Below are 23,916 nucleotides of genomic sequence, written 5' to 3'. Positions count from 1 at the left end.
CTCCTCCACATTCAGGTCTCAAGTGTCACCTCCTCAGAGAGGTCTGCCCGACCGCCCAGACCGAACGCCCCTCACAGACCAGCCCCCAGACTTTCCTAAGTCACTGGTGTTATTTCCACCCCAGCTCCCGGCACTGAGAGCTCTGTCCTTCTGAACTGTCTGTTCCGCCCACACCTGCCGGGGCCTGGCCTCCAGGCAGCGGCCTGTCTCTCCTGCTCCCAGGCCCCCGGCCCCTGGCTGGGCCTGCGGGCGCCGGGTCTCCATGTGCGGGGAGGAGGGCTGGGCTGTGTGAGTGTGCACGTGTGCCCGCGTGATCAGGTGTGTGTACGCCACGGGCCAGGAGGCCTCTCTGCCCCAGCCCGCTTCCGCCCCTGCAGTGCTGGCCTCACGGTCCCTGGAGCCGGCCGAGGACCCCGTGCAGACGCGGTTGCACCGCCTCCTCAGCCCCGATTTCTACGGCTACCAGCATGCCCCCTGGAAGATCTTCCTGCGCAAAGAGGTGTTGGAGCCCGGCTGGGGCTGGATGGGGGCAGAGGGGCCCGAGGCGGGCGGGAGACCGGGTCAGGGCGGAGCTGAGCCAGGGTCAGGGTCAGAGCAGGGCTGGTGCAGAGCGAGTGGGGCTGCAGCGGGGGAGGGGCCTCCAGAAGGTCCTCACGGAAACGCTGCTCCCACAGGTGTTCTACCCCAAGGACAGCTACAGCCACCCTGTGCAGCTGGACCTGCTGTTCCGCCAGGTGAGGGCCTCTCCTCCCTAAATGCCCCGTGTACTCAGCAGGGCAGGGGGTGCATAGCCTAGCCGTCTGCAAATCCTCCTCCTTGGATTTGGGGTCCTCGACTACAGTGAGGAGGGGAAGCTGTTCTGCCGAGACCCCCACTGTAGACAGGGTTGAAGAGCCCACAGTCCCACCTAACCAGACTCACAGCAGGTCTGAGCTGCACGGGGCCTGGGGTCCAACCCAAGCCCCACCATACAGATGAGGAAACTAGGGCTTGGGGAGGGTGGAGGTGAGGAGAAGGGAGAGCATCCTCGGGAGTGGGATCTGATTTACACAGATGACCCCACTGTTGCGTAAAGGCACCCCTGCCACATTCCCAGTCGTCCTAAAACGGTCCAGCGTGGGCTCCCGGGTGGGGGAGTCCCACGGGCCGCCGGTGTCACACTCATCCCACAGATCCTGCACGACACGTTCTCCGAGGCCTGCCTGCGCATCTCTGCGGAGGAGAGGCTCCAGATGAAAGCCCTGTTTGGTACCGTGGGGGCCAGGGGGAGGGAAGGAGGTCGACGGGGCAGCCAGCTAGACACCCCACCCCCGCCAACCCTCTCCGCTCTGCTCTTGGCCTCTCCCACGGCCCGGCCGCAGGTCTGGGTTGGGCTCTGCCTGACCGGCTGTGGCCTTGGCTGTCCCTGTCTGTCTGTGGACATCAGTTTCCCAGTATGGACACTGGGAACACAACAGACTGACACCTCCTTGCTGAGGGTCAGCCTCCCCCCATGCCACGTGGGTCAGTCCCGACCCGACCTGTGTCCCTTAGCCCAGAACCAGCTGGACATGCAAAGGCCCTTGGTGACGGAGAGTGTGAAGCGGGCCGTGGTCAGCATTGCACGCGACAGCTGGGAGGTCTATTTCTCCCGCCTCTTCCCTGCCACGGTGCGAGCCCCCTGCCTGCCCCCTGCCCGCCCAGGGGCTCCAGGGATGAGGCCGGAAGAGCCTCACGTGCCACTCGTCCCCACCCCAGGGCAGCGTGGGCACCGGCGTGCAGATCCTAGCTGTGTCCCACACGGGCATCAAACTCCTGCGCATGGTCAAGGGCAGCCACGAGGCCGGTGGGCCGCTTCGGGTCCTGCGCACGTACAGGTGACTGGCGGATGGGCGGGAATGGGGCTGGCCGGGCGCTGGACGTGGGCCGGCACCAGCGCTTCCTCACCGGCTGGCTTCACGGCCGTTGACTGAGTGCAGTTGGCCCTCCACATCCGCAGGCTCCACATCCACAGATCCGACCAACCGCGGATGGAAAATATTCAGAAAAAAATTTCAGAAAGTTCCAAAAAAGCAAAGCTTGAATTTGCCACTCACCAGCAGCTATTCACATAACGTCTACATTGCTTTTGTGACTATCTACACAGCATTTACGTTGAATTAGGTGTTAGGAGTAATCTGAAAAGAAAAAGAATAACCTGGAGGTGGTTTAAAGTATACGGGATGTGCATAGGTTATATGCAAGCATCAGGCCATTTTATAGGAGGGACTTGAGCATCCGTGGGCTTCGGTGCCCTCGAAGGGCCCTGGACCCAGTCCCCCTCGGATACCGAGGGGCGACTGTACCTACGATATGCACGGCTCTGCGCCAAAGCCCTTCAATCAGGGAAACAGGCTCATAGAGAGGTGTTGCTTGTCTCGGGTCCCACAGCCAAGGAGTGGGGAGCTGGGAGCCACGACCCCATCCCCATCTCCGGCCACGCTGCAGCCTGGCCCTCACAGAGCTCGCCGTGCAGCGGGGGCGACCGTGTGAACAGCCAGATGCAGACGCAGCTCGGAAGGGAAAGGGTGCTTCGGCGGCGTGAGACCTTCCTGAGTCCTCGGACTCCTCGCTCCTAGCAGCCCACTTGTCCTTTATACCAGAGCACGGCGCGGGGGGGTGGGGGGGGTGGGGAGCCTCGCTCACCGGTTAGGTGCAGGCTCCTTGCTTCAGGATCTGGAGAGTTTGCTCAAGGACTGAAAGAGAGATTTGTGTGGGCAAAATCTGGGAGGTTGGATCACGAGGCAAAAAAATAAAAGGCACAACTTGGGGAGGGCTGGAAGGTTGTGGGTTCACAGGGTGTGGGCAACACAATAGAGCTGCGGACAGGAGGGGAGGGGAGGCCGGCAGGCACAGAAGGAGCAGGACGGTGGGTGGAGGGCATCCCTCTAGCTGCGGGGTCCTGCCCTCATGCCACCTTCCCATCCTCCAGCTTTGCAGATATCCTGTTTGTGACCATCCCCTCCCAGAACATGCTGGAGTTCAACTTGGCCAGCGAGAAGGTCATTCTCTTCTCAGCCCGAGCTCACCAGGTCAAGACCCTGGTGGACGACTTCATCCTGGAGCTGAAGAAGGTCAGGGCCCTCCTACAGATGCCCCCAGCAGGGCTGAGGGCCCAGAACGGGGCTCATGCCTGGGAAGCATGGATGCGTGTGTGCGGCAGCAACTGTGTCCATAGGCTCTTGCACGGGCTGTGCCTTCCAGCCGGGATGCCCGTTCCCCTCTGCCCGCTCCTTCAAAGTCCTTTACTAATGCCTCTGGGCTCCATGGCAGCTGCAGTGCTCATCCTCCTGCAAGGACTGCATTGCTCGCCGCTGCCCACTGCGGCGGGAGCATCCGCCCCCATGCTCCCTCCAGGCCAGGCAGCCCCCAGGCCCGGCACCTGGCCTCAGTGGGGAGGCTTCGGGAGGGGTGGAGGGGGTGAGGCCTGGGCCAGTGCTCTGACGTCCTGTGTGAGGGGCAGGGGAGTGGCCCCTGGCCTCCGGGAGAAGGGGGATGGGACTGCAGCCCTCACCCAGCCCCTGGCTGACCCAGGACTCGGACTACGTGGTCGCTGTGAGGAACTTCCTGCCTGAGGACCCAGCGCTGCTGGCCTTCCACAAGGGTGACATCATCCACCTGCAGCCCCTGGAGCCACCTCGGATGGGTCAGCGCCACGGGGAGGGGTGGGCACGGCGGGGGAGGCGGGGGCGGGGCAGGGCGCTTCCCAGCGGGTGCTGACATAGGTCCGGCCCTCAGGCTACAGTGCTGGCTGTGTGGTCGGCAAGAAGGTCGTGTACCTGGAGGAGCTGCGGCGTCGAGGTCCTGACTTCGGTAGGTACCCCGGGACCCCCGTTCAGCTGCCACAGCTGCCAGACCTAGACACCCCAAACAGCGGAGGGACGATTCTGGGTTCCGGGGTCCCAGAGGGTCTGGCCTGGCTGCAGCTCCTAAGGCGGCCATGCAGCCCAGGCCTCTGCCCACGTATCTGGCTAAAGGGTCTCCGTGGACATTAGCGTTTCCATGTGTGTGGCCCGAGGGTCCACAAGCGCTGCGTTGTGCTCTCTGCAGCTCCCGCTGAGGGAATGCCTTCCCTTCCCAGAGCTGTGTCCTCCTCTGTGAATGGCCCCGTGACACACCTCCCGCACAAGCTCTGTATCCCTGGGCCCCCTGCTCCCCAGATGACACCCTCCCGCTGCTCAGAGCCCTTCCCGCCCCCTAGGTTGGCGATTTGGGACCATCCATGGGCGTGTGGGCCGCTTCCCTTCCGAGCTGGTGCAGCCTGCAGCTGCCCCCGACTTTCTGCAGCTGCCTGCAGAGCCGGGCCGGGGCCGCGCTGCCGCCGTGGCCGCTGCCGTGGCCTCCACTGCCGCGGCCCGGGAGGTGGGCCGCAGGAGGGAGGTGAGAGCTGCCCGGGGCTGGGCCGAAGGGCGGACACAGCAAGGGGGTCCGCCTGACTGTGGAGGGGGAGGGGAGGTGCTCAGCTAAGAGCAGGCCACCCTGGGGCCCGGCAGCCTGCTTGAGCCAGCAGTGAGCCAGCCAGACGTAGGACCTATTGGGATGTGACCAGAGATGGCTGGAGGCGTGGCCAGTGGGGTCGGGTGGGCGGGGGTCAGCGGAAGGGTTGTGACCAGGCCAATGGGGCAGGACCAGCCTGGGCCGGCCAGCAGGCGAAGTCCACCTGCGCCGGGGCGGGGCCAGGTGAGGGGGGCAGGTCCAGTCCTGTGGCACAGAGCTTGCCAGGGTGGAGAGAGAAAGCAATGAGGGGTAAGGGTCAGCCGGACCAGGCCACTGGGGAGGCAGTGGGCCCACATGAGAGGGTCTGGGCACAGTCAGCCGGGGGTGGCATTGGGCCCGCTCTGACTGGGCGGGGTGCGGCGGCTGGCCCTCTTGCAGGGTCCCCCAGTCAGGGCTGGCTCTGCGGACCGCGGGGAGGACGGCCTGGCTCTCCCACCGTACACGATGCTCGAGTTTGCCCAGAAGTATTTCCGAGACCCTCAGAGGAGACCCCAGTGAGTGGTGGCCCCACGCCGCATCCCCACCCCGGGGAGGGTCTCTCTGGGGCTTCTTGCAGCCGCCCAAGCGGGAGGCCCCAGTTCTGGGGGGGGATGAGAAACCCTGAGGTGTGAGGCCCGCCTGCAGCCTCCACTTCTGGAGCCTTGCTGCCCGGTGGGCTGACACTGAGTCAAGCACACTCCAGGTGGGAAGGGGGTGTAGCCAAAGCTTGGAGACAAGACTGGTCAGTAGTGTCCGCTTCCTGTTGCAGGGACGGCCTCAGGCCGAAATCCAAGGAGGGTCGGGAATCCAGAACCTTGGAGGACATGCTTTGCTTCACCAAGGTGTCTAGCCCCAGGCCCCCTCCCAGGCCTGTGGGCCAAACAGCCTTGTCCCCAATGGGACCCAAGCACTCAGCACTCCGAGGGCCCGCGTTTCTCCCAGGGGCAGTGTCTTCCCTAGTGGCGTCCCGGCTGCCTTTTGGTGGTGTGGACCCTCCTGTTGTAAGAGGAGGCACCACGTGGCCCTCCCCCCTCCCGCTCCTGACCCAGTCCTCCCATCACAGACCCCGCCCCCATGACAGCCCTTCCCATCAAGACCCCGCCCCCTCCCGACCCAGCCCCTCCCATCAAGACCCTGGCCCCTGGTCACCCAGCCCCTCTCCCCACAGACCCCGCCCCCTCCTGATTCAGCCCCTCCCATCACAGACCCCGCCCCCATGACTCAGCCCCTCCCACCAAGACCCTGCCTCCTGGTGACCCAGCCCCTCTCCCCACAGACCCCGCTCCAGGACTCCCTCATTGAGCTCAGCGACAGCAGCCTCAACAAGATGGCCACAGACATGTTTCTAGGTGTGGGGGTGGGACTGCGGCCAGGGCTCTGGGCCAGGTGGGACCCCGCACTGTGACCCCTGCTCACCACCACCCCTTCCCTCAACTCAGATGTGGGGCCCCTGCAGAGAGGAAGAGCCTCCCCCTCCTCCTCTGGCCACAGCCTCCCGGGGAGGCGTCCAACCCCAGGGTCCCCAAGGGGGGCAGGCAGCTGGGGGTCTGGTGGCCCGAGTGGGACAGGTGTTTCCTCCAGCTGTGATGCGGTTCATGGGGGACGCCTCGCTGAAGGGTCAGAGTGAACTGGACGTGCTTTGCACCCTCCTGAAGGTCAGTCCCGCTGACTGCTGGTGCTCCCTTGCCTGCCCCGTGGCTCAGTTTCCCCATTTATCAACAGAGTAGCAGGACTTTGGGGAGGGAAGCTCTCATGTGGCCCAAAGAGGAATGCATCCCACTGGTGGGGAGGGGCCTGGGGAAGGGGCACCAGGCCCATCTCCAAGTGCCCACCCTGTTCCTGTGTGCTGGGCGTGTGACCTGTGACCTGGCCCGCCCTCCTACAGCTGTGCAGGGACCATGAGGTCTTGCGGGACGAGTGTTACTGCCAAGTTGTGAAGCAGATCACAGACAACACCAGCACCAAGCAGTGAGTGTCTTCCCCTCCCCCAGCGCATCCATGCTCCAGGAGGGGCCAGGTCAGCCTCCGGAGTCTCTACCCCTGTCTCTCCCTCACTTCATAGACAGAGCGTGCTTGGTCTGGGACAAGCCCTTTCTTGTCTCTGAGCTTCAGTTTCCTTATCTGGAAAATGTGGTGATAATGTGTGAGTCCAGGTTTTTGGTTGCAAGTGACAGAAACCCAATTAAATCTAGTTTAAGCAAAAGAGGGTTCAGGTAACTGAAAAGTCTGACGTAGGACCTCAGGCACAGCTGGACCCAAGTGTCATCAGGAAGCAGTCCTTCTCCGTAGCTTGGCCCTGCTTTCCTCTGTGTTGATATCATTCCCGAGCAACATATCCCATAGATTGGAGAGAAACATTTCCCAGCTCAGCAATCCCAGGGAAAGCAAGACTGACCCAATATTTGCAGCAAAAATTCCCGAATGCAGTCTTATTGGTCCCATGCCCATCCCTGAGCCAACCACAACGGCTGGACGATACAGAGCTCTGATTGGCTAGACCTGGGTCATGTGCCTGTCCCCAAACCAATCACCATAGCCAGAGGGAGGCTGAACTCTAACTGGCCAGACCTGGCTCCCACACCCATCCCTAAACCAGTCGCCGTGGCGGGGGGCGGGGGCTGCGGTGTTCTAGTTGGGCAGTCCTGGCTCTGATACCCATCTCCAAACCACAGGGACCGGGGAGGGGTGGGTGGTTTCCCAAAGGAAGCCCAAGTGCTGTCCCTAGACGCCGGAGGTCCCCACAATGAAACCCTCACACCAGGGCAGCACAAAGGTATGCTTCCATGTCCCGCACACGACCAGCACACAGTGGGGACCCAAAGCGTGTGCCACCCTCCCGTCCACTTGCTCGCATCCCCCAGGAATTTCAGAGCCACTCAGCACGTCCTCCTGCCCCTCCCTCCCAGCCTTACCTGCCACCAGCTCTGCACAGGGTCCCCCGGCCCTCCCGTCACCCAGAGAGATGCCCCCGGGGAAGGCTTGTCTTTTGGCCGGGGGGGCGGGGGGGGGGGCTCGTCCTCTGCCTTCCCTACCTCCCACCTGGATTCTCAATAGAACACAGCTTCTGCACGGCTCTGGGCCCGCCGGCCCTGCTCTCACTGGGCAGGGAGGAGGAGCCTCCTCAGAAGATGAGCCGCCTGAGAGTGGGAGAGACTCCTGGCGTGGCACCGTAGTGCAGCGGCCGCCTGCAGCGTAGCCCCATGTGTGTCCTTGCAGGGACAGTTGCCAGCGAGGCTGGAGGCTGCTGTACATCGTGGCTGCCTACCGCAGCTGCTCCGAAGTCCTGCAGCCACACCTCGTTCGCTTCCTCCAAGACGTGGGCCGGACCCCAGGCCTGCCCTTCCAGGGTGAGGGGCCAGCGGGTGGGGAGTCAGGGCCAAGGGCTTGTCTGCGTGAGGACCGGCCGGGCAGCTGGCCGAAGGGCCTGGCCCTTCACAGGTGCCCGGGCAATGTTTACTAACATCAGTCCATCCCCAAACGTTTGTGGAGGTCCCGCAGGGGCAGATGCGATGGGTTGTCTGATCTAACGGGGGGGGGGGGGGGGGAGGATGGCGTATCAGGGAAGGCTTCCCAGAGGAAGTGTTGCTCTGGGTCGTGAGCACATGGGAGGGATCTCTAGGTAGGCTGAGTAGCAGGGGTGAAGGCCCGGAGAGGAGGATGTGTGGCATGTGGGAGTGGAGGCGGAGGAGGCGGCAGGGCCCTGTTTCTCTGGTCTTTGGGAATCAACAGGGGTCTTGAGAGGGTTCAGGCAGGGGCGCCAAGGCTGGTGGCAGGGTCTTGGCCTTTTCCCCTTGGATTTTGGAGGAAAGGGGCCACTCCTAAGCCTCAGCCCCAGCCTAGCTTCCAGAGCAACCCCTGGGTCCCCCTAAGAGAGAGGCCGGGGCCCCTGTGGTTACCACAGCGGCCGTGAAGGAGACGGGGACCTCACTCTCTTTGTTTCTGAAGACTCCTCTTTGACTCAGGCAGCAGACTTCCCTGGACTCAGAGGTGAAGAGACTCAGCTCCAGGGAAGGTGGCAGAGTGTGCCCAGCCCTCTTGACCCCTCCCCAGAGCAGGGCGAGGGCACTGCTTAGCCCAGAGAGATGGGGAAACAGATGGTGGGGGCTCCTGCACTGGGATGCTGCACACAGCTGCGTCATCTTAGCCACACACGGCCTGCGGGGGACAAGCCCCGAGTCACCAGCTGTCTGCGGGGCTCATGGATAAGCAAGGCGTGCGGGCCTCCGCTGCGTGGGATGGGGTTCAGATCCAGCTCTTACACTCTGGCTCTTGACCTTGGGTAAATCACTGCCCTCTCAACTGTCTCCTCAGCCGCTGAAGGGAGAGCAGACACACGGCCCCACCCTTCTACCCGCCCCCCCCTTGGACTCAGGGCTGGGGCCAGAGGAGCCCCTTTCTCCCCTGCCCACCCTGGGCCAGGCCCTGACTCCCGTTTCTGCAGGGATCGCCAAGGCCTGTGAGCAGAACCTGCAGAGAACGCTGCGCTTCGGTGGCCGTCTGGAGCTCCCCAGCAGCATGGAGCTTCGGGCCATGTTGGTGAGCACTGGGGCGTTGGGGTGAGTGAGACGGCCCGGCCCAGAGACCCCGTCACGCGTACTCGCCGGCCCTGCCCGGTCCCTGTCGGGGACCCCCACGGAGGGGACAGCAGCTGGCCCAGAGCCCTGGCCCGGCCTTTCCCACTCCCCAATCTCCTCACCCCAGGCCGGCCGCAGTTCCAAGAGGCAGCTCTTTCTTCTCCCCGGAGGCCTCGAGCGCCATCTCAAGATCAAGACGTGCACCGTAAGTGACGGGATGTCTCCGTCGGGCAGGGACCCCAGCCTCCAGGGTGGGCCCCCGAGGGTGCTGAGCCCCCCAGCCTCCCCCACTCGGCAGGATTTCTCTCTCAGAGGAGCAGCCTGAGCCTGGGGGAGGTGGGACCTCCAGCTCAGGATCAAACTGCAAATAAGAGACAGGCCAACTCGGAACCCGAGTCTCTCAGACTCCAAAAGCTGTGCCCTTTCCTGCATGCGGCCGGCTCCCAGGGACCTCGGGGATCCTCGCCTCTGCGCAGGGGGTCTGGGTGGCCTTGGGGGCAGAGGTCGCCAGGCCAGTGCAGCCTCACGCTTCCCTCGCCGCAGGTGGCCCTGGACGTGGTGGAGGAGATCTGTGCTGAGATGGCTCTGACCCGCCCCGAGGCCTTTGATGAGTACGTCATCTTTGTTGTCACCAACCGAGGTGAGTGGCCAGAGGCCAGAGGGTGCGGCATGCTGGGCCCACGCCCACCACCCCCACTGTAAGGCCCAGGTCAGATGCCACTTCCTCCAGGAAGCTCCTAGGCCCAGGTAGAGGGACCTCTCTGCCCCGAGCCCCCACAGCCCCACGTCTGCCCCTCTCTGCTCCGTTCTGTGTGACCTTGCCTGGCCCGTCAGATCGCGAGTTCCTGGAAGACAGGGCTCCCCTGATGCCTCCCTCTGCCCCTCGGGCCACTCAGTGGGCCCTGCCCTCAGGGAAGATGAGACTTGATAGGATGCGACTCCTGGACCCACAAGTGCAAGTACTTTCACCTGTCTCTTAACGCCTTAATAGTGGCCGTAAGGGCCCCCACCCTTGGTCTCACCTGGCCCTTCTCAGTTCAGCTGAACCCCTTCCCCCTGCAGCCCACCTGCTGTAGGCTGTGGCCTTGCTTCCTGCCACCAGCCTGTCAGTTCCATCCACCTCCAACCAGCTCTCCCGCTGCTGCCTCGGCTCCGAACCATGTATCCTCAGCCCTGCTTGCCCGGAGTCCAGCCAAGACACAGGGGGAGGGGAAGGCAGTAACAAAATGATCCCAAAAACTGAATTTATGGAGCAGAGGCTATGTCCCAGGCACTGCTGAGAGCATGTCATCCTATAAACTGCTTTAATCCCCACCACAACCGTATGAAATGAGACGGTTATTGTTCCCATTTACAGATGGGAAAACTGAGGCCCAGGGAGACTGTATTAGTCTCCTGTTGCCGCCATAACAAATCAGCACATACTCATTGGGTTAAAACAACACAGGTTTATTATCATATGGTTTGAAGATCAGAAGTCCTGAAACCAGAGTGTCCTCAGGGCTAACTCCTTCTGGAGACTCTGGGAAAGAGTCTCTTTCCCGGCCTTTTCTGCTTCTAGAGGCGCCCACATTCCTTGCCTCACGGCCCCTTCCTTCATCTTCAAAGCCAGGAGCATAGCATCTTCCAATCTCTCCTTCTTTAAGGACCCTTGAGACTACACTGGGTCCACTTGGGTACCCACGATAATCTCCCCATCTCAAGATCCTTAATCACATTTCAAAGTCCCCTTTGCCATGAAGGTACATATGCACAGGTGGCGGGGAATAGAACGGGGACATCTTTGGGGTCAGGCTGTTATTCAGCCTGCTGCAGAGATTAAAGGACTTATCCAAGGTCACACAGTTGGGATTTGAACCCAGACTGTCTGGCCTCGAGAGTCTGGACTTTATCATCGTGCCACCCCGCCCCCCCTTTGGTAAAATTTTACCGAAGGTGTGGGATGGAAACAGAAATGTCAGTTCAGGAAATGAAAACTTAAGCCTCTCGTACAGGCTGATACCCGCTCAGTGCCAGACCCCACCGTCCTCCCCACCCGCCCCAGGAGACCGGCAGGGGGTTCTCCCCTGAAGGAGCTCCGCAGAAAGGCATCCACTGGCCCTCCTGACCTGAGGCCTCGTGTGCCCCTCCTTGTCCCCAGCCCTCCTCTGGAAAGGGGCTAGGCTTTCTCGGAGCACCACGCAGGGCACTTCCCTAGACCTAGGCGGGCTGTAGCTTGCGGTTACAACTTGCACAAACACAGGCACCCTGTCCCATAAACGTGCTCTCCTTTACTGAGGATGCTGTGTCCCAGAGCGGGGAGGGGGCTTGCCACTCGTACCCCAGCCAGCTGCCCCCGGCTCCCCACAGGCCAGCACGTGTGCCCGCTCAGCCGCCGCGCCTACATCCTGGACGTGGCCTCGGAGATGGAGCAGGTGGATGGTGGCTACACGCTGTGGTTCCGGCGCGTGCTCTGGGATCAGCCGCTCAAGTTCGAGAATGAGCTCTACGTGACCATGCACTACAACCAGGTCAGCGCGGGCCGCTCTGAGGCTCTGGAACTTTCCAGGCTCCCCCGGGCCTTGGCGTTTGAGGCCTTCATGATTCGGGCCCCGAGGCGTCTGCTCCCTGCGGGCTCTGCTTTTCTGAGTCTCCGGCGAGGCCGCCCCAATGGCACTGCTTCAGGAGGCCTCTCCGTCCTCCTTCCTCTGGCCCTCCTCCCGCGCTGTGCACTTGGCCTGTCCCTCGCTGAAAGGCTTTGCCTGGCCTTGTCATTTTCGTGGTGCTGCCCCTCCCCTTTGAGACTTGGTCGTCTAAGTCAGGGTCGTGGGGTTAACAAAGCCTGGTTCTTCCTCTTGTGCCGACACTTGCGGATGTGCTTGGACAGAGAGCGCGTGCTTCTCTGGAGCTGGTGCCGCAGCTGCGACCGTTCCGAGTCCAAATCCGGCCACTGGGCTCTTGTGCCTGAGGGTCAGCCAGCGGCAGCCGGAGGACTTGTGGAAATGGGACCCCAGGTCCTGCATGCTGCAGGCGGGTGCCAGTGCTTCCCGGGGTCCTGTGGCTTCCTGGCCACAGCCCTCCCAGCTCACCGTCATGTGTCCCTCCTCCCAGAAGCCCAGGGAAGTGACAGGCCACCCTCCCCCCGGAAGTGAGTGGGGCTGGAACCACTCAGTGTCTGTGTCTGCGCCTCCCCAGTTGCCTGCCCAGTGCCTGGCCGCCCGCGGACCCTCACCTGCCTCACCCCGTCCCCCGCAGGTGCTGCCCGACTACCTGAAGGGCCTGTTCAGCAGCATACCGGCCGGCCAGCCCGGCGAGCAGCAGCTGCAGCAGGTGTCCAAGCTGGCCGCACTGCAGCACCGAGCCAGGGACCACTTCTACCTGCCCAGCACGTGAGCACCCACCCAGCCCAGCCCGTCCAGCTGGGCCCCCACCTCCGGGCATGCCAGGTCACTTCCAGCTGGTAGTAATAGCTCAGAGCAAACGGAGTGACAAAAAGCTTTCGGGACACACACCCTGTGGTCCAGGAAATACACATGGCCCCGCAGAAAGATCTGGCCATGGAAACGTTCACCGTGGTGTCACCTACAATCTCCGACGACAGGGAATTCCTTAAAAAACTTGTGGAGGGATTTCCCTCGTGGTGCAGTGGTTAAGAATCCGCCTGCCACTGCAGGGGTCACGGGTTCAAGCCCTGGTCCGGGAAGATCCCACATGCCGCGGAGCAGCTAAGCCTGTGCGTCACAACTGCTGAGCCTGCACTCCAGAGCCCGCGAGCCACAACTACTGAGCCCGTGTGCCACAACTACTGAAGCCCACGCGCCTAGAGGCCCTGCTCCACAACAAGAGAAGCCACCGCAATGAGAAGCCCGCGCACCACAACCAAGAGTAGCCTCCGCTCGCTGCGACTAGAGAAAGCCCACATGCAGCAACGAAGACCCAACACAGCCATTAATTAATTAAAAAAATAAAATTAAAAAAATAAAAGATCCCACATGGCACAACTAAGACCCACTGCAGCCTAAATAATAAATAAATATTATTTATAATAATAATAATAAATAAATAATAAATTTATTTATTAAATAATAAATAAAAATTTAAATTTATTAAATAATAAATAATAAATAATAAATAAATAATAAATAAAAGACAAATTGTGGGGCATCAGGCAGCCTTTAAACTGATGTTTTCGAAGAGGCGAGACATCAGTCATCCCAGGCTCTCCATCTTCGGGCCTTTTTACTCTTTTTTTTTTTTTTTTAACAAAATAATTAATTAATTAATTTATGGCCACATTGGGTTTTTTTTTAAAATCTGGCTCCTTAATTAATTTTATTTATTTATTTATTTTTGTCTGTGTTGGGTCTTAGTTTCTGCGTGAGGGCTTTCTCTAGTTGTGGGAAGCGGGGGCCACTCTTCATCGCAGTGCATGGGCCTCTCACTATGCGGCCTCTCTTGTTGCGGAGCACAGGCTCCAGACGCGCAGGCTCAGTAGTTGTGGCTCACAGGCCTAGTTGCTCTGCGGCATGTGGGATCTTCCCAGACCAGGGCTCGAACCTGTGTCCATTGCATTAGCAGGCAGATTCTCAACCACTGCGCCACCAGGGAAGCCCTATTGGGTCTTTTGTTGCTGCACACGGGCTTTCTCTAGTTGCGGCGAGCAGGGGCTACTCTTCGTTGCGGTGCCTGGGCTTCTCATTGCGGTGGCTTCTCTTATTGCAGAGCGTGGGCTCTAGGCGCACAGGCTCAGTAGTTGTGGCACACGGGCTTAGTTGCTCTGCGGCATGTGGGATCTTCCTGGACCAGGGCTTGAACCCGTGTCCCCTGCATTGGCAGGTGGATTCTTAACCACTGCACCACCAGGGAAGTCCCCTACTCTCTTAAAAATAAGACCCCAAAGGGCTTTTGTTTCTGTGCGTTGTATCTATTCATATATTTACACTATTCAAAATTAAAACTGAGAAACGATTTAAAATATTGACTTAGTAAGTAATTAAAAATAAGGACACCCCATGTTAATGTAAAGGCGTATATGTGATAATTATAATACAAATAGTGGAAGGTAACATTACACATTAATATAAATAAGTTATGAAAACACAAGTGTATTTTCCCAAAAACTCCAGTGAGAAGAGCGGCACTGTTTGACACTCTGCAAATCTCTGTACCATTTGGCGTGACAGACGGCAGCTGGATGCCTGTCTCTGCCTCTTTGTCAGTCTGTTGTGATCTCACGTGTCACATAGCCTCTGGCGGACTCCACCGTGCACTTGTGAGGGAACGAGAGGGGAGAGCAGATGACCGCTTAGGTTCTTAAGGGAGTCGCATTGCCCTCTCAGACCCTCGGCCACACTATGAGAGCCCCTGGTGTGAACCAGCGTAGGGAAGGCAGTGGAGTGTGGACAGAGGATGTCCCGGTGCCCAGCACACTGTAAGGGCTCAGTACCCAACTCTCTTTCTGTGCTGTCATTTTAAGGGGAAAGTGCAGGAAGCACAGAAAGTTATCATCCCAGCCCTGGAGAAAGACAGTTGTGGCCTTCCTACTCTTTGCAAGACACTCTGCACACATTGTCTCAGCTAATCTCCCCAACCGCACTTTTTAATTTTTTAAATAAATAAATTTATTTATTTATTTATTTCATTTTTGGCTGCATTGGGTCTTTGTTGCTGCGCGCGGGCTTTCTCTGGTTGCGGCGAGCGGGGGCTACTCTTCGTTGCGGTGCGCGGGCTTCTCATTGCGGTGGCTTCTCTTGTTGCGGAGCACGGGCTCTAGGCACACGGGCTTCAATAGTTGTAGCACGCAGGCTCAGTAGTTGTGGTGCACGGGCTTAGTTGCTCCGCGGCACATGGGATCTTCCTGGAGCAGGGCTCGAACCCGTGTCCCTTGCATTGGCAGGCGTAGTCTTAACCACTGCGCCACCAGGGAAGTCCCCAACCACACTTTCTTTACCCCTTTTACAGATGAGGAAACCGAGGCCCAGAGAGGGGATATGGCTTCCCCAGCTAATATGTGGTAGGACCAGGATCCAGACCTGGGGAGACTGGGTCAGATGCCAGGCTCTTACCCAGCAGAGCAGAGAGGAAAGATATTGCCTGGAGGGTCTTTTGAGGGGTTCCCCTGACGTTCCCCCTTCCCCAGTGTGCAGCCCATGGCAGCCGGGACCGGTATTTGTTGGTATTTTTCAGATGTCCTGAGACACAGGGCTGCCCCAGGGGATCCAGCATGTGTCAGGGGGAGGCCTGGCCTGGTGGGCCCAGTGCTCTGTGCCCTCCGTCTCTGACCAGCCACTGGTGGTTGCTTTGCTGCCCTGATACTTCCCTCAGCGTGTGCTTCTCACCCCTTTGGCCAGGGCTTCTCCCTGGGGCGGGGGCTACAAAGGACGAACGCACCTTGGGTTCAAGCCTCGGCCCGGGCCGGTCACTGTGTGACCTTGGACTGGCTGGTAAAGTTCTCAGAGTCTCTGTTCCCTCCTCTGCAAACGGGGAGCCTAGTGGTACTGGCCAGCGGTTATTGAGCACCTGCTGTGTGCCCAGGCACTGAGTCAGCCTCACTCCGCAGTGAGTGGGGGTCCAGGAGGTTTAGCGTAAAGCCTGGCGGCACTCAGAGCGGCCTTTCCCTGCACGCCAGGCGCGAGGCCCAGGAGTACATCCCGGCCCAGCTCTACCGCACTGTGGCCGCCTCGGCGTGGCCCAGCCTGCTCGGCCAGCACCGGCAGCAGATGCAGGCACTCAGCCCCCACCAGGCTCGCGCCCAGTTTCTGGGTGAGAAGGAGTCCGGGCTGGGGAGGGAACCGTGGGGGCCTGGTTGAGGAGGGCGGGGTGGGGGCACCTTTGCCTCTGTACAGAGGCATTTTTGGTGCCAGCTTTCGGAAGTCCTCGCCGGGGCCCCACCTAGGCTGGGGGCCCCGGCAGGGAAGGAGGGGGGCCTGAGGCCGGCAGCTGGACCGGCGGGAGGGGCCGCCCGAGCAGGTGGGGGGCGGCACTGAGGCGCCTGTGTCACCTGCCCGCCCCTCCCCCGCCCCAGGCCTCCTCAGCGCCTCGCCCATGTTCGGCTCCTCCTTCTTCTTCGTCCAGAGCTGCAGCAACGGCGCGGTGCCCGCCCCCTGCATCCTTGCGGTCAACCAGAATGGCCTTAACTTCCTCAGCACCGAGACCCACGTGAGTGGCCTCAGCCCTGCCCCGCCCCTCCCCCAGGGGATGGGAAGTCCAGCTCCGCTGCTTACACCTGCGTGACCTTGGGCGAGGCTCCTTGCCTGTCCGAGCCTCACTGCCTCACCTGGGATGCAGGGCTGTTGTCAAGGTGAAAGGAGGTGAAACACAGGCCAACGCTCAAAGCCTGTGTTGGTCCGCTGGGGCTGACGGGGCGGGGCTGGCGGGGCTTCAGCAAGGGAAATTGTTTTCCTGGTGGTTCTGGACGGTGGACATCTAAGATCAAGGTGCCCGCAGGGTTGGTTTCCTCTGAGGCCTCTCTCCTTGCTTGTAGATGGCCATCCTGCCCGTTTCCTCACATGGCCCTTTCTCTGTGCACATCCCTGGGGTCTGTGTGTCCCAATTTCCTCTTCTCATAAGGACAGTGGTCCCATGGGATGGGAGCCCACCCTAACCTTCCCTCTTCAAAGGTCTGTCTCCAGATTCTGAGGTGCTGGGTCAGGGCTTCAGCATATGGATTTGAGGGACACAATTCAGTCCAGGACAAAAAGGATCTGCTACCCCTATTCTTAGTTCTTCCCCTGGGAGTGGGCCCTGAGATGAGGGCTCCAGGGCAAGTAGCTTACGTGGAAACACTGGAGCGAGGAAGTGAGACCGGGAGGAGGGTCGTACCCTGGGGGATGCACCTGGGGAGGAGCGTGTTAGCAAGCAGGTTCCTGCTGTGGGGACTGGCGCTCGGTCCAGCGGGGAACACGGCCCTCAGAGGATGCCCCGCATCGTGCGGGTCGGGGAGCTGGGTTGTCTGTCTGCTGTGGCCTGTTGTTCGTGATGGGGTGCTGACTCCCATCACTCTGGCTGTCCCTGTGTGGAAAGCTTTTGCTCCTGGGGCCGGAAAGAAAGCTCCAGACCAAGAGGGGCGGGTGTGAAGAAGCAGCCTTGATGTGAAGGCATTTCCTGCATCCCTAGATCGCAAGCATTTAGAGCAGTGCCTGGCACGCCGCACATGCGTGCAGCAGTATTTGTTGAAATAATTTCACAGGTGAGAAACTGAGGTCCAGAGAGGTAAAGTAGCTTGCTCCGGGTCACACAGCAAGTCACTGGGGAACTAGTACTCGAACCGAGCTGAGCTGTCACGCCACCTACGGATCTGACCTCCAGCGGTGGGGTAAGACTGGGTGATGGGTGAGACTGTCGCACCCCCAAACCTGTCTGCCCCCATTTCCCCCAGGAGCTGATGGTGAAGTTCTCCCTGAAGGAGATCCAGTCGACGAGGACCCAGCGGCCCACGGCCAGCTCCAGCTACCCGTACGTGGAGATCGCACTGGGGGATGTGGCGACCCAGCGCACCATGCAGCTGCAGCTGGAGCAGGTGGGCCCCGCCTGGCAGCCCGGCTTGTCACCCGGACCCCCACTCCCTCATTCCGCTCGCCAGGCTTTTCTCTGGGTCTGGCTCCGAGATGGGTCGGGTCCTAGCCGTGTCCCAGGGAACATCCAGCCCAGTGCAGGGGACAGAGCTAACCCAACACCTCACAGAACTGTGGGTCATGAGGGCGGTCTACCAGAGAAGCATCTTGATGGTGGGATCATGGGAAAGGGTGGGCCCAGGTTGTTTTTAGAATAGTGAGGAGTTTGATGGGGAATTGGGGAGACACAGCCAGGGAAGGGCAGGTCTTAAGGGTCCTTGAATATAAAGCTAAGAATCTGGGGCTTCCTCCTGAGGGCACTCGGGAGCCATAGAAGGTTGGTGGGAGGGCAGGACCCAGGCAGTTGGAGGACGTTCACCTGGGCTGAGGCTCGGAGGATGGATTGTTGAGGTTGAGGGGTGGAGAGTGGGGTTCCCATGTGACAGGGAGGCTAAGGCCCAGCTGCCCTGGACCTTTCTCCTACTTGCAGCAACTGTGGCGGCTCCTTAAAAGCTGTGGCTGACCTCTAGGTCAGTCAAGTCCAAGTCTCGCAGTGCCCGGGGATGGGGCAGGACCAGAGTTCTCAGCCCACTGGAGAGAGGGGACTGAGGTCCAGAGCAGGGGTAGAATCGGGGCTGGGCCCACATGTCTGGGCCTACCGCACCCACTCAAGATGTGGGCCCAGGACCACTTCTCACGGCACGGCCTGCCTTGGTGGGGCTGCTATCCCAGGGCACGAGACAGGGGCTCCCACTGCCCCAGCCCTGCCTCTAAAGGAGGAGCCCCCCGCCCCGGGATCAGTGTGCTTCCCACTGCTCCGCAGTCCTGCTCCTGCTGAGGTCACCCCCACCCTGGCCTTATCTGTGGCTCAGCCTGCTTCCCAGAACCCCCAGTCTGAGCTCCCACCACAGCAAACCCACCTCCTCGGGCCTGCCCGTCCGTTGCCCCTTGGGCCCCTTTTCTGGAGAGCCCTCCCCTGGACGACTTCTAACTGGTGCTGAGTCCGGTCCCCCCTCCCCAACCCCGGCACCCCTCTGACCATGAGGCGTCCAAAGCCAGCTCTGCTGAGACAGCCCCTTATTTCTCTCTCCTGCCCTGACCCCGTCAACATTGCCCTTGGAGACCAACAGGCCTCTGCCCTCACCTCTCACCCTTGCAGGTCCTTGGGCCCCCAACCCAGCAGCCCTTCCCGTCCCTGCCCCCTCCTCTGATTACCTCCGTGGCCTCCGCTCTCATCCCTCCCCTCTGCTTACCTGCCCCCTCCCCACCCCAGACCCACTGCACTCACTGTCCCCTCTACCTGGGACACGCTTGCCTGCATCACGGGGCTCCCTCCCTCCCTTTGTTCGGGTTTCAGCACAAACATCACCTCCTTCTAGAAGCCTACCCTGACCCTCCTCCCCAATAGTTCACTCTCTCCGCCTCAGCAGCCCTCATATGGCTTGGAAATCCCTTAGTTATTTGTTCCCAGATTGTCTGTCTCCCCACTAGAATGTCAGCCCCGAGAGGGCGGGGCAGGGCAGGGCTGTGTCCAGCTTGTCCCCACGGTGTCCCTAGCACGGCCCGGCTGTAGTGGGTGCTCAGGAAGTGAGTGGGTGGAGGAGGAGGCCTCTCCGGCTTCTCCGCTTGCTCCCGGTACCCTCCCCACCCGCGACCTCTTTGCGTTGCCACCTCTGCTCTGCCTCTGTCATGCATGTGTAGAGGACACATTTATTAATTAATCATTCATTCTTTCAATGTATAACCAGTGAGCATCTCTACGCAGCAGGTTCTGCACTTAGCTGCAGAGATACTGAGCAGACCCTCCAGCCCTGGCCCCCACAGAGCCCCAGGTCTCAGGGGTGTGACAGATATCAAAGCCTCTCTAATAAACCGTGATCAGTGCGGGGAGGGTGTACCCGTGCTATCCAGGAGGTAATCAGCTTCCAGGAGCAGGTGATGTCTGAGTGCAGCAGTGATCCCGCCTACCTCTGACAGGCTGTGTGAGGGCATCTGGAAGCAGCCCAGCTTCTTATTGAGCCCCAGTTTCCACACCTGCCAAGTGGGGCAGCATTCCCAGTGAGGCCTGGAGTGCTGCAGCATGTGGGTGGGAGGATGGCAGGTGGAGAGGAGCCCACTCTGATCTCATTAGCCGAGGTGGCCCCCAGGGTGTGGCCTTGGGTTCAAGTCCCACCATCCCCAGCTGTGAGGTCTGGGGCAACTGGCTTCAGGGCTCTGGCCTCAGTTTCCTCACCTGTGGAATGGGCTCTAAGAATGTCTGACTCATAGGGACACTGCAGGGACTGGGAGGGGTGGGACATGGGGGGCTCTTGGGACAGTGCCTGGTCCTCAGTTGCCACCCAGTAAGTGCTGTCCTCCTTATTTTTACCCTCCCTCTGGGCAGCTTCCCAGCCCCCAGGAAGCGCCTGGGGAGATTCCGGCACTGGCGGTGGTCTGAGAGACCAATTTTCCACAGTCCCCGCTGCCTGCCCCGCCCCCAGCAGGTGGGAGCCCTGAGGCTGGGTCACAGCTCATTCTAGGCTGTGGGCGCCAGGTGGTAACCACGGCAGCAGCACGTGGTTAGAAACCATTTATTGATGGGGCTAATAGGTGTCAAGTCTAGAGGATTCACGTGTAGTAAAATCTCATAGCATCCTCCCCATGGCTCCGAGAGCCAGGCCCTGGTAAACCGAGCCCCCAGGGGTGAGACCACTGAGGCTCAGAGAGGTGCAGTAACTGGTTTCAGGTCACACAGGCCACATGCAGCAGAGCTGGCAGGTGCACTGCTCTCCTCCCGGCTCACCCCTTCCCACCTGCAGCCTGGCATTCCTCCCCCTAGCTGCTCGCGGGCCACCCAGGGCCCTGGGGGGGTGGGGATGAGGGTGGGGCCCACTAGTCCCTCTGGAGGCTGGCCTCCATCTCTCTCCCCTCTCTCGGCCACATCTCACCCCAGGTGAGAGCTGGGAAGTGTTGGGCCTCTCACCGTCTCTCCTGCAGGGCCTGGAGCTGTGTCACGTGGTGGCCGTGCACGTGGAGAACCTGCTCAGTGCCCGTGAGAAGCGGCTCACGCTGCCCCCCAGCGAGATCACACTGCTCTGACCCAGCCCCCAGCCCCCAGCTGCCCTGTGCCAGGAGGCTTGCTGTGTGGTCCCAGGGGAGTTACTGGGCCAGAACCTTAGGGGAGACCAAGAGGCAGTAGGTGGCATGGCGCAAGCCCCCAGGAACCTGAGAAGACTGATCCAGAGTTGGGATGGAGTTGCAGTGTGCAAACTTGGGTCAGATGGCAGGAGGGACTTCCAAAGACTGACTAGTGGGGCCTCCTGCCACCTACCACTGTGGCCCTGCCCCGACTCCCCCTGCGGCAGGGAAGCCCCACACCAGTAGCCTAGACCAACTGAACCTGCGTTTGCTTTCCTTGGGGTCTGATGTTCAAATCTGCCCCATGTCCCTGCCCCGGCCCCTCACATGTCCCCCCGTCAGGTGCCCCTGCACTGCTGCTGAGCTTGGGTTCCTGACTCTTGGTCATTTCTGTGCAAATAAAAGGTACGCCTGGCAGCCTGTTCTCCATGTGGTTGTTGAGTGACTGGAAAATGAGTCTGAGGGAGGAGCCAGGAGGTTCAAAAAATACTGATTAATTATAATTGCTATGAAATCATTTTATTCTGCATTATCGTGTTTATAAAATTACATTGGTAATGAAGCAAAGGGGGCAAAATGTTAATAAGTAGCCAATTTGGGTAAAGGTGTGTAGGAATTTTTTGTTCTGCTTTTGCGACCTCTATAAGTTTGAAATTATGTTAAAATTATAAAGTTATATAAATTGCATTGAAAAAAAAAACAAACAGAGCCAGCTCTGTTCAGGGGAACCTGGGCCTCCAGCAGAGACATCTGTCCTTACCTCTCCCTGCGGGCCCCTGCCCCTCTACCCCACACTCCTTGGGTAGCCCTAACCCCAGGACCCCGTCACTGGGTGGGCCACACAATATTTGAGAATGGTATAGTAGAGGGAGAGAGATGTTTCATGTCAGCGGCTGGGGAGGGAGAAGGCTGGGAAAGGGCTTCCCAGGGAATGGGATGTTTGGGTTGGGTTTTGAACCATGAGTAGGAGTTTGCTATAGGAATAGATGGAGGGAAGGGGAATGAACATTCTAAACAGAGAAAACAGTGTTTGTTCCCTACTCTTTCCCCCAAAGCCTAAGACAATGCCTAACGCAGAGTAGGTGCTTAAAAAATACTTGTCGCATGAATGGAAGAATAAATGAATGAATGTTGATGGGAAGTGCTAGTGCTTTGGGGAACTTGTCGGGGAGGGGAGGCTTGGGAGAGGAGGGCTGGATAGGTGTGTGGGGGCATAATTGGCTGGAGCCAAGGTGTCCGAGGAGGGGTTTACTTACTTATTCAGTACCTATTAAGCACCTACTGTGTACTAGGCAAATGCCAGGCACCGGGAGTTGCTCCCAGTTAGAGGCTCTGCCCAGGTGAGAGGACTTTCGGGTTTCAGAATGCAAGTGGGCCGTGTGAGTGAGGCCCCAGCTGAAGCGCATGGAACCGGGAGGAACCTCCTGGCCCAACCCTGGCCACGATGCAGACTCCTGAGCTGGATGGTGTCTGAGGTCTGAGTTTTGGGAGGTTTGTTACACAGCATTGGATAACTGAACAGCAGGACTTCGGGATTTCAGGATCTGGGCCTTAAGGCATAGGCTCATGTTTTAACAGCTGTTCTGGTGCCTCAGTGGTGGCACCAGCAGGTCGAGCCCTCGTCAGAGGTAACGATCCCCAGGAGGCAGAGTGGGAAGACTCGGGTGGCAGGAGAATCAGACCTTGCTGTGGCCCCCAGACCCAGAAAGACAGGAACTCCAGGTGGACGTGGGGAGAGCCAAAGCAGAGGGAACCAAGCCCCAGGGTGCCCGGCCTGGCATGGGGTGAGAACACAGGAGACACATCTGGGAGGCATGGTAGCGTGAGACAGTCACGTCCTGTCTTCGTGGGGAAACTGAGGCAGAGGTGAAGCAAGTAACCACTAACTGGCCTGGCCGAGAGTCAAAGGCAGGCAGGCAGGCTCCAGAGTCGAGCTGTCTCCCCCTGAGGCTCGGATGGGAGAGGGGAGGGCCCTGGCTGCAGAGCATGGGGAAGCCTCCGAGGGGGTGTCTGGGGGCCCTGGAGAGGTGACTCCCATGTTTGCCTGGTGAGCGGAGCACAGGGGTCTCTGGCAGGACTTTCTGATGAATGAGGTAGTGAGCTCCCTGTCACCAGGTGTGCGTGCAGAGTCCGATGCCCCCGGTTGGAGGGCCGTTGAGAGGTGGGCGCTGGGCTTCTGAAGGGCCTGAGCTCTCGTAGCCAAACTGCCAATATGCAGGCAACGGGGCCCTGACCGGGCGTTCACATAGAATTGCCCAGGCAGGACTGGGGCCCAAGCCCAGCCGCCTGACCTTGGCTTTGCCCACTGGCCACCTTCTCACCACCTGCAGCTGCCTTCCTGCCGCCACCACCAGCGGTGCCCTCCAGGCTGGGTCAGGAAAGGGCAGGAGCCGATTCCCTACGGGTTTCACGCCTGTCCCGTTTCCCCTGCACCTGCTGCTGCTTGGAAGGGAGGGTCAGGGCCAGGGTCCCAGGTGTCCAGGCTTCCCCATACCACAGGCCCTGCTGGCCTGGACTTTCTGTGGCCCCATGACAGACCCCACTTCCCACCAGGGACCGGTAGTCCCCTAATTTAGGACGTGGAAACAGGCCCACACTAGAGGCCAGTGGTCCTCTCTGCTTAACGTACAGGATGCAGGACTTCATCTCATCTTCACACCCACCGCACATGGGAACGGATTTCATTCCCGTTTTACAGAGCTTGTCTGGGGTCCTACAGCCCGTCAGGAGGTCAAGGTCCAAACCCACGTCTGTTGGGTAGCAGGGTCTGGAGCTCAAGCTCCGACCAGCCGGGGGCGGTGGGTGGAGAGGGCGCAGGGGCTGGGGGCATAACGGCCAGGGTGGCGAGGCCACGAAACCCAAGATGCATTTCATCCCAGTGAGAATCTGGGGAGGCTGCTAGAGGGGTGAGCCGAGTCTCCAAAAACCACAGTTAAGGAACGGGTGGGAGGGACAGGGACCAAGGAGCGTGACCACGCGTGCAGGCCCCGCCGTCAGGGGCCGGGAGGGCCTGAACAAAGGCCTGGGCGCCCGGGAGGGCAGTGACTCCGAGGACCGCAGCCCGCGCTGCCGTCCCCAGCACCCCGCCGCCCCGGGAGCGCCCGGCCCAGGAGAGCCGCGCACGCGCCGCCGCCGGGACGTGACTAGGACAACGTACACGCCGGGCGGCGGCGAGGGGGCGGTGTCTGTGGCAGCAGCCG

At 60.2% G+C, this 23,916-nt stretch overlaps 1 protein-coding gene across 1 annotated transcript in view; it reads left to right on the top strand.

Moving 5' to 3' along the window:
- Window positions 1-21,133, top strand: part of MYO15A (myosin XVA) — a 52,778-nt gene extending 31,645 nt beyond the window's left edge. Inside the window, exons 42-65 of the mRNA XM_027131251.1 lie at window positions 378-499; window positions 675-734; window positions 1,173-1,248; window positions 1,534-1,649; window positions 1,738-1,856; window positions 2,951-3,092; window positions 3,553-3,664; window positions 3,757-3,831; window positions 4,220-4,398; window positions 4,894-5,009; window positions 5,264-5,336; window positions 5,771-5,843; window positions 6,076-6,149; window positions 6,380-6,462; window positions 7,711-7,841; window positions 8,936-9,030; window positions 9,196-9,273; window positions 9,612-9,708; window positions 11,418-11,578; window positions 12,303-12,436; window positions 15,676-15,809; window positions 16,072-16,205; window positions 17,425-17,565; window positions 20,576-21,133. Of these exons, the coding sequence (XP_026987052.1) occupies window positions 378-499; window positions 675-734; window positions 1,173-1,248; window positions 1,534-1,649; window positions 1,738-1,856; window positions 2,951-3,092; window positions 3,553-3,664; window positions 3,757-3,831; window positions 4,220-4,398; window positions 4,894-5,009; window positions 5,264-5,336; window positions 5,771-5,843; window positions 6,076-6,149; window positions 6,380-6,462; window positions 7,711-7,841; window positions 8,936-9,030; window positions 9,196-9,273; window positions 9,612-9,708; window positions 11,418-11,578; window positions 12,303-12,436; window positions 15,676-15,809; window positions 16,072-16,205; window positions 17,425-17,565; window positions 20,576-20,677 (2,627 nt within the window). The 3' untranslated portion in view covers window positions 20,678-21,133. The remainder of the gene's footprint in view (window positions 1-377; window positions 500-674; window positions 735-1,172; window positions 1,249-1,533; window positions 1,650-1,737; window positions 1,857-2,950; window positions 3,093-3,552; window positions 3,665-3,756; window positions 3,832-4,219; window positions 4,399-4,893; window positions 5,010-5,263; window positions 5,337-5,770; window positions 5,844-6,075; window positions 6,150-6,379; window positions 6,463-7,710; window positions 7,842-8,935; window positions 9,031-9,195; window positions 9,274-9,611; window positions 9,709-11,417; window positions 11,579-12,302; window positions 12,437-15,675; window positions 15,810-16,071; window positions 16,206-17,424; window positions 17,566-20,575) is intronic.
- Window positions 21,134-23,916: the final 2,783 nt, after the last annotated feature.

Source organism: Aethalodelphis obliquidens, unplaced genomic scaffold (assembly GCF_003676395.1).
Source record: "Aethalodelphis obliquidens isolate GAN/ISIS:26980383/991018 unplaced genomic scaffold, ASM367639v1 scaffold38, whole genome shotgun sequence".
Classification (NCBI taxonomy): Eukaryota; Metazoa; Chordata; class Mammalia; order Artiodactyla; family Delphinidae; genus Aethalodelphis; species Aethalodelphis obliquidens.
Note: the sequence above shows the minus strand (reverse complement) of the source record. Positions and strands in the feature narration are given on the sequence as shown.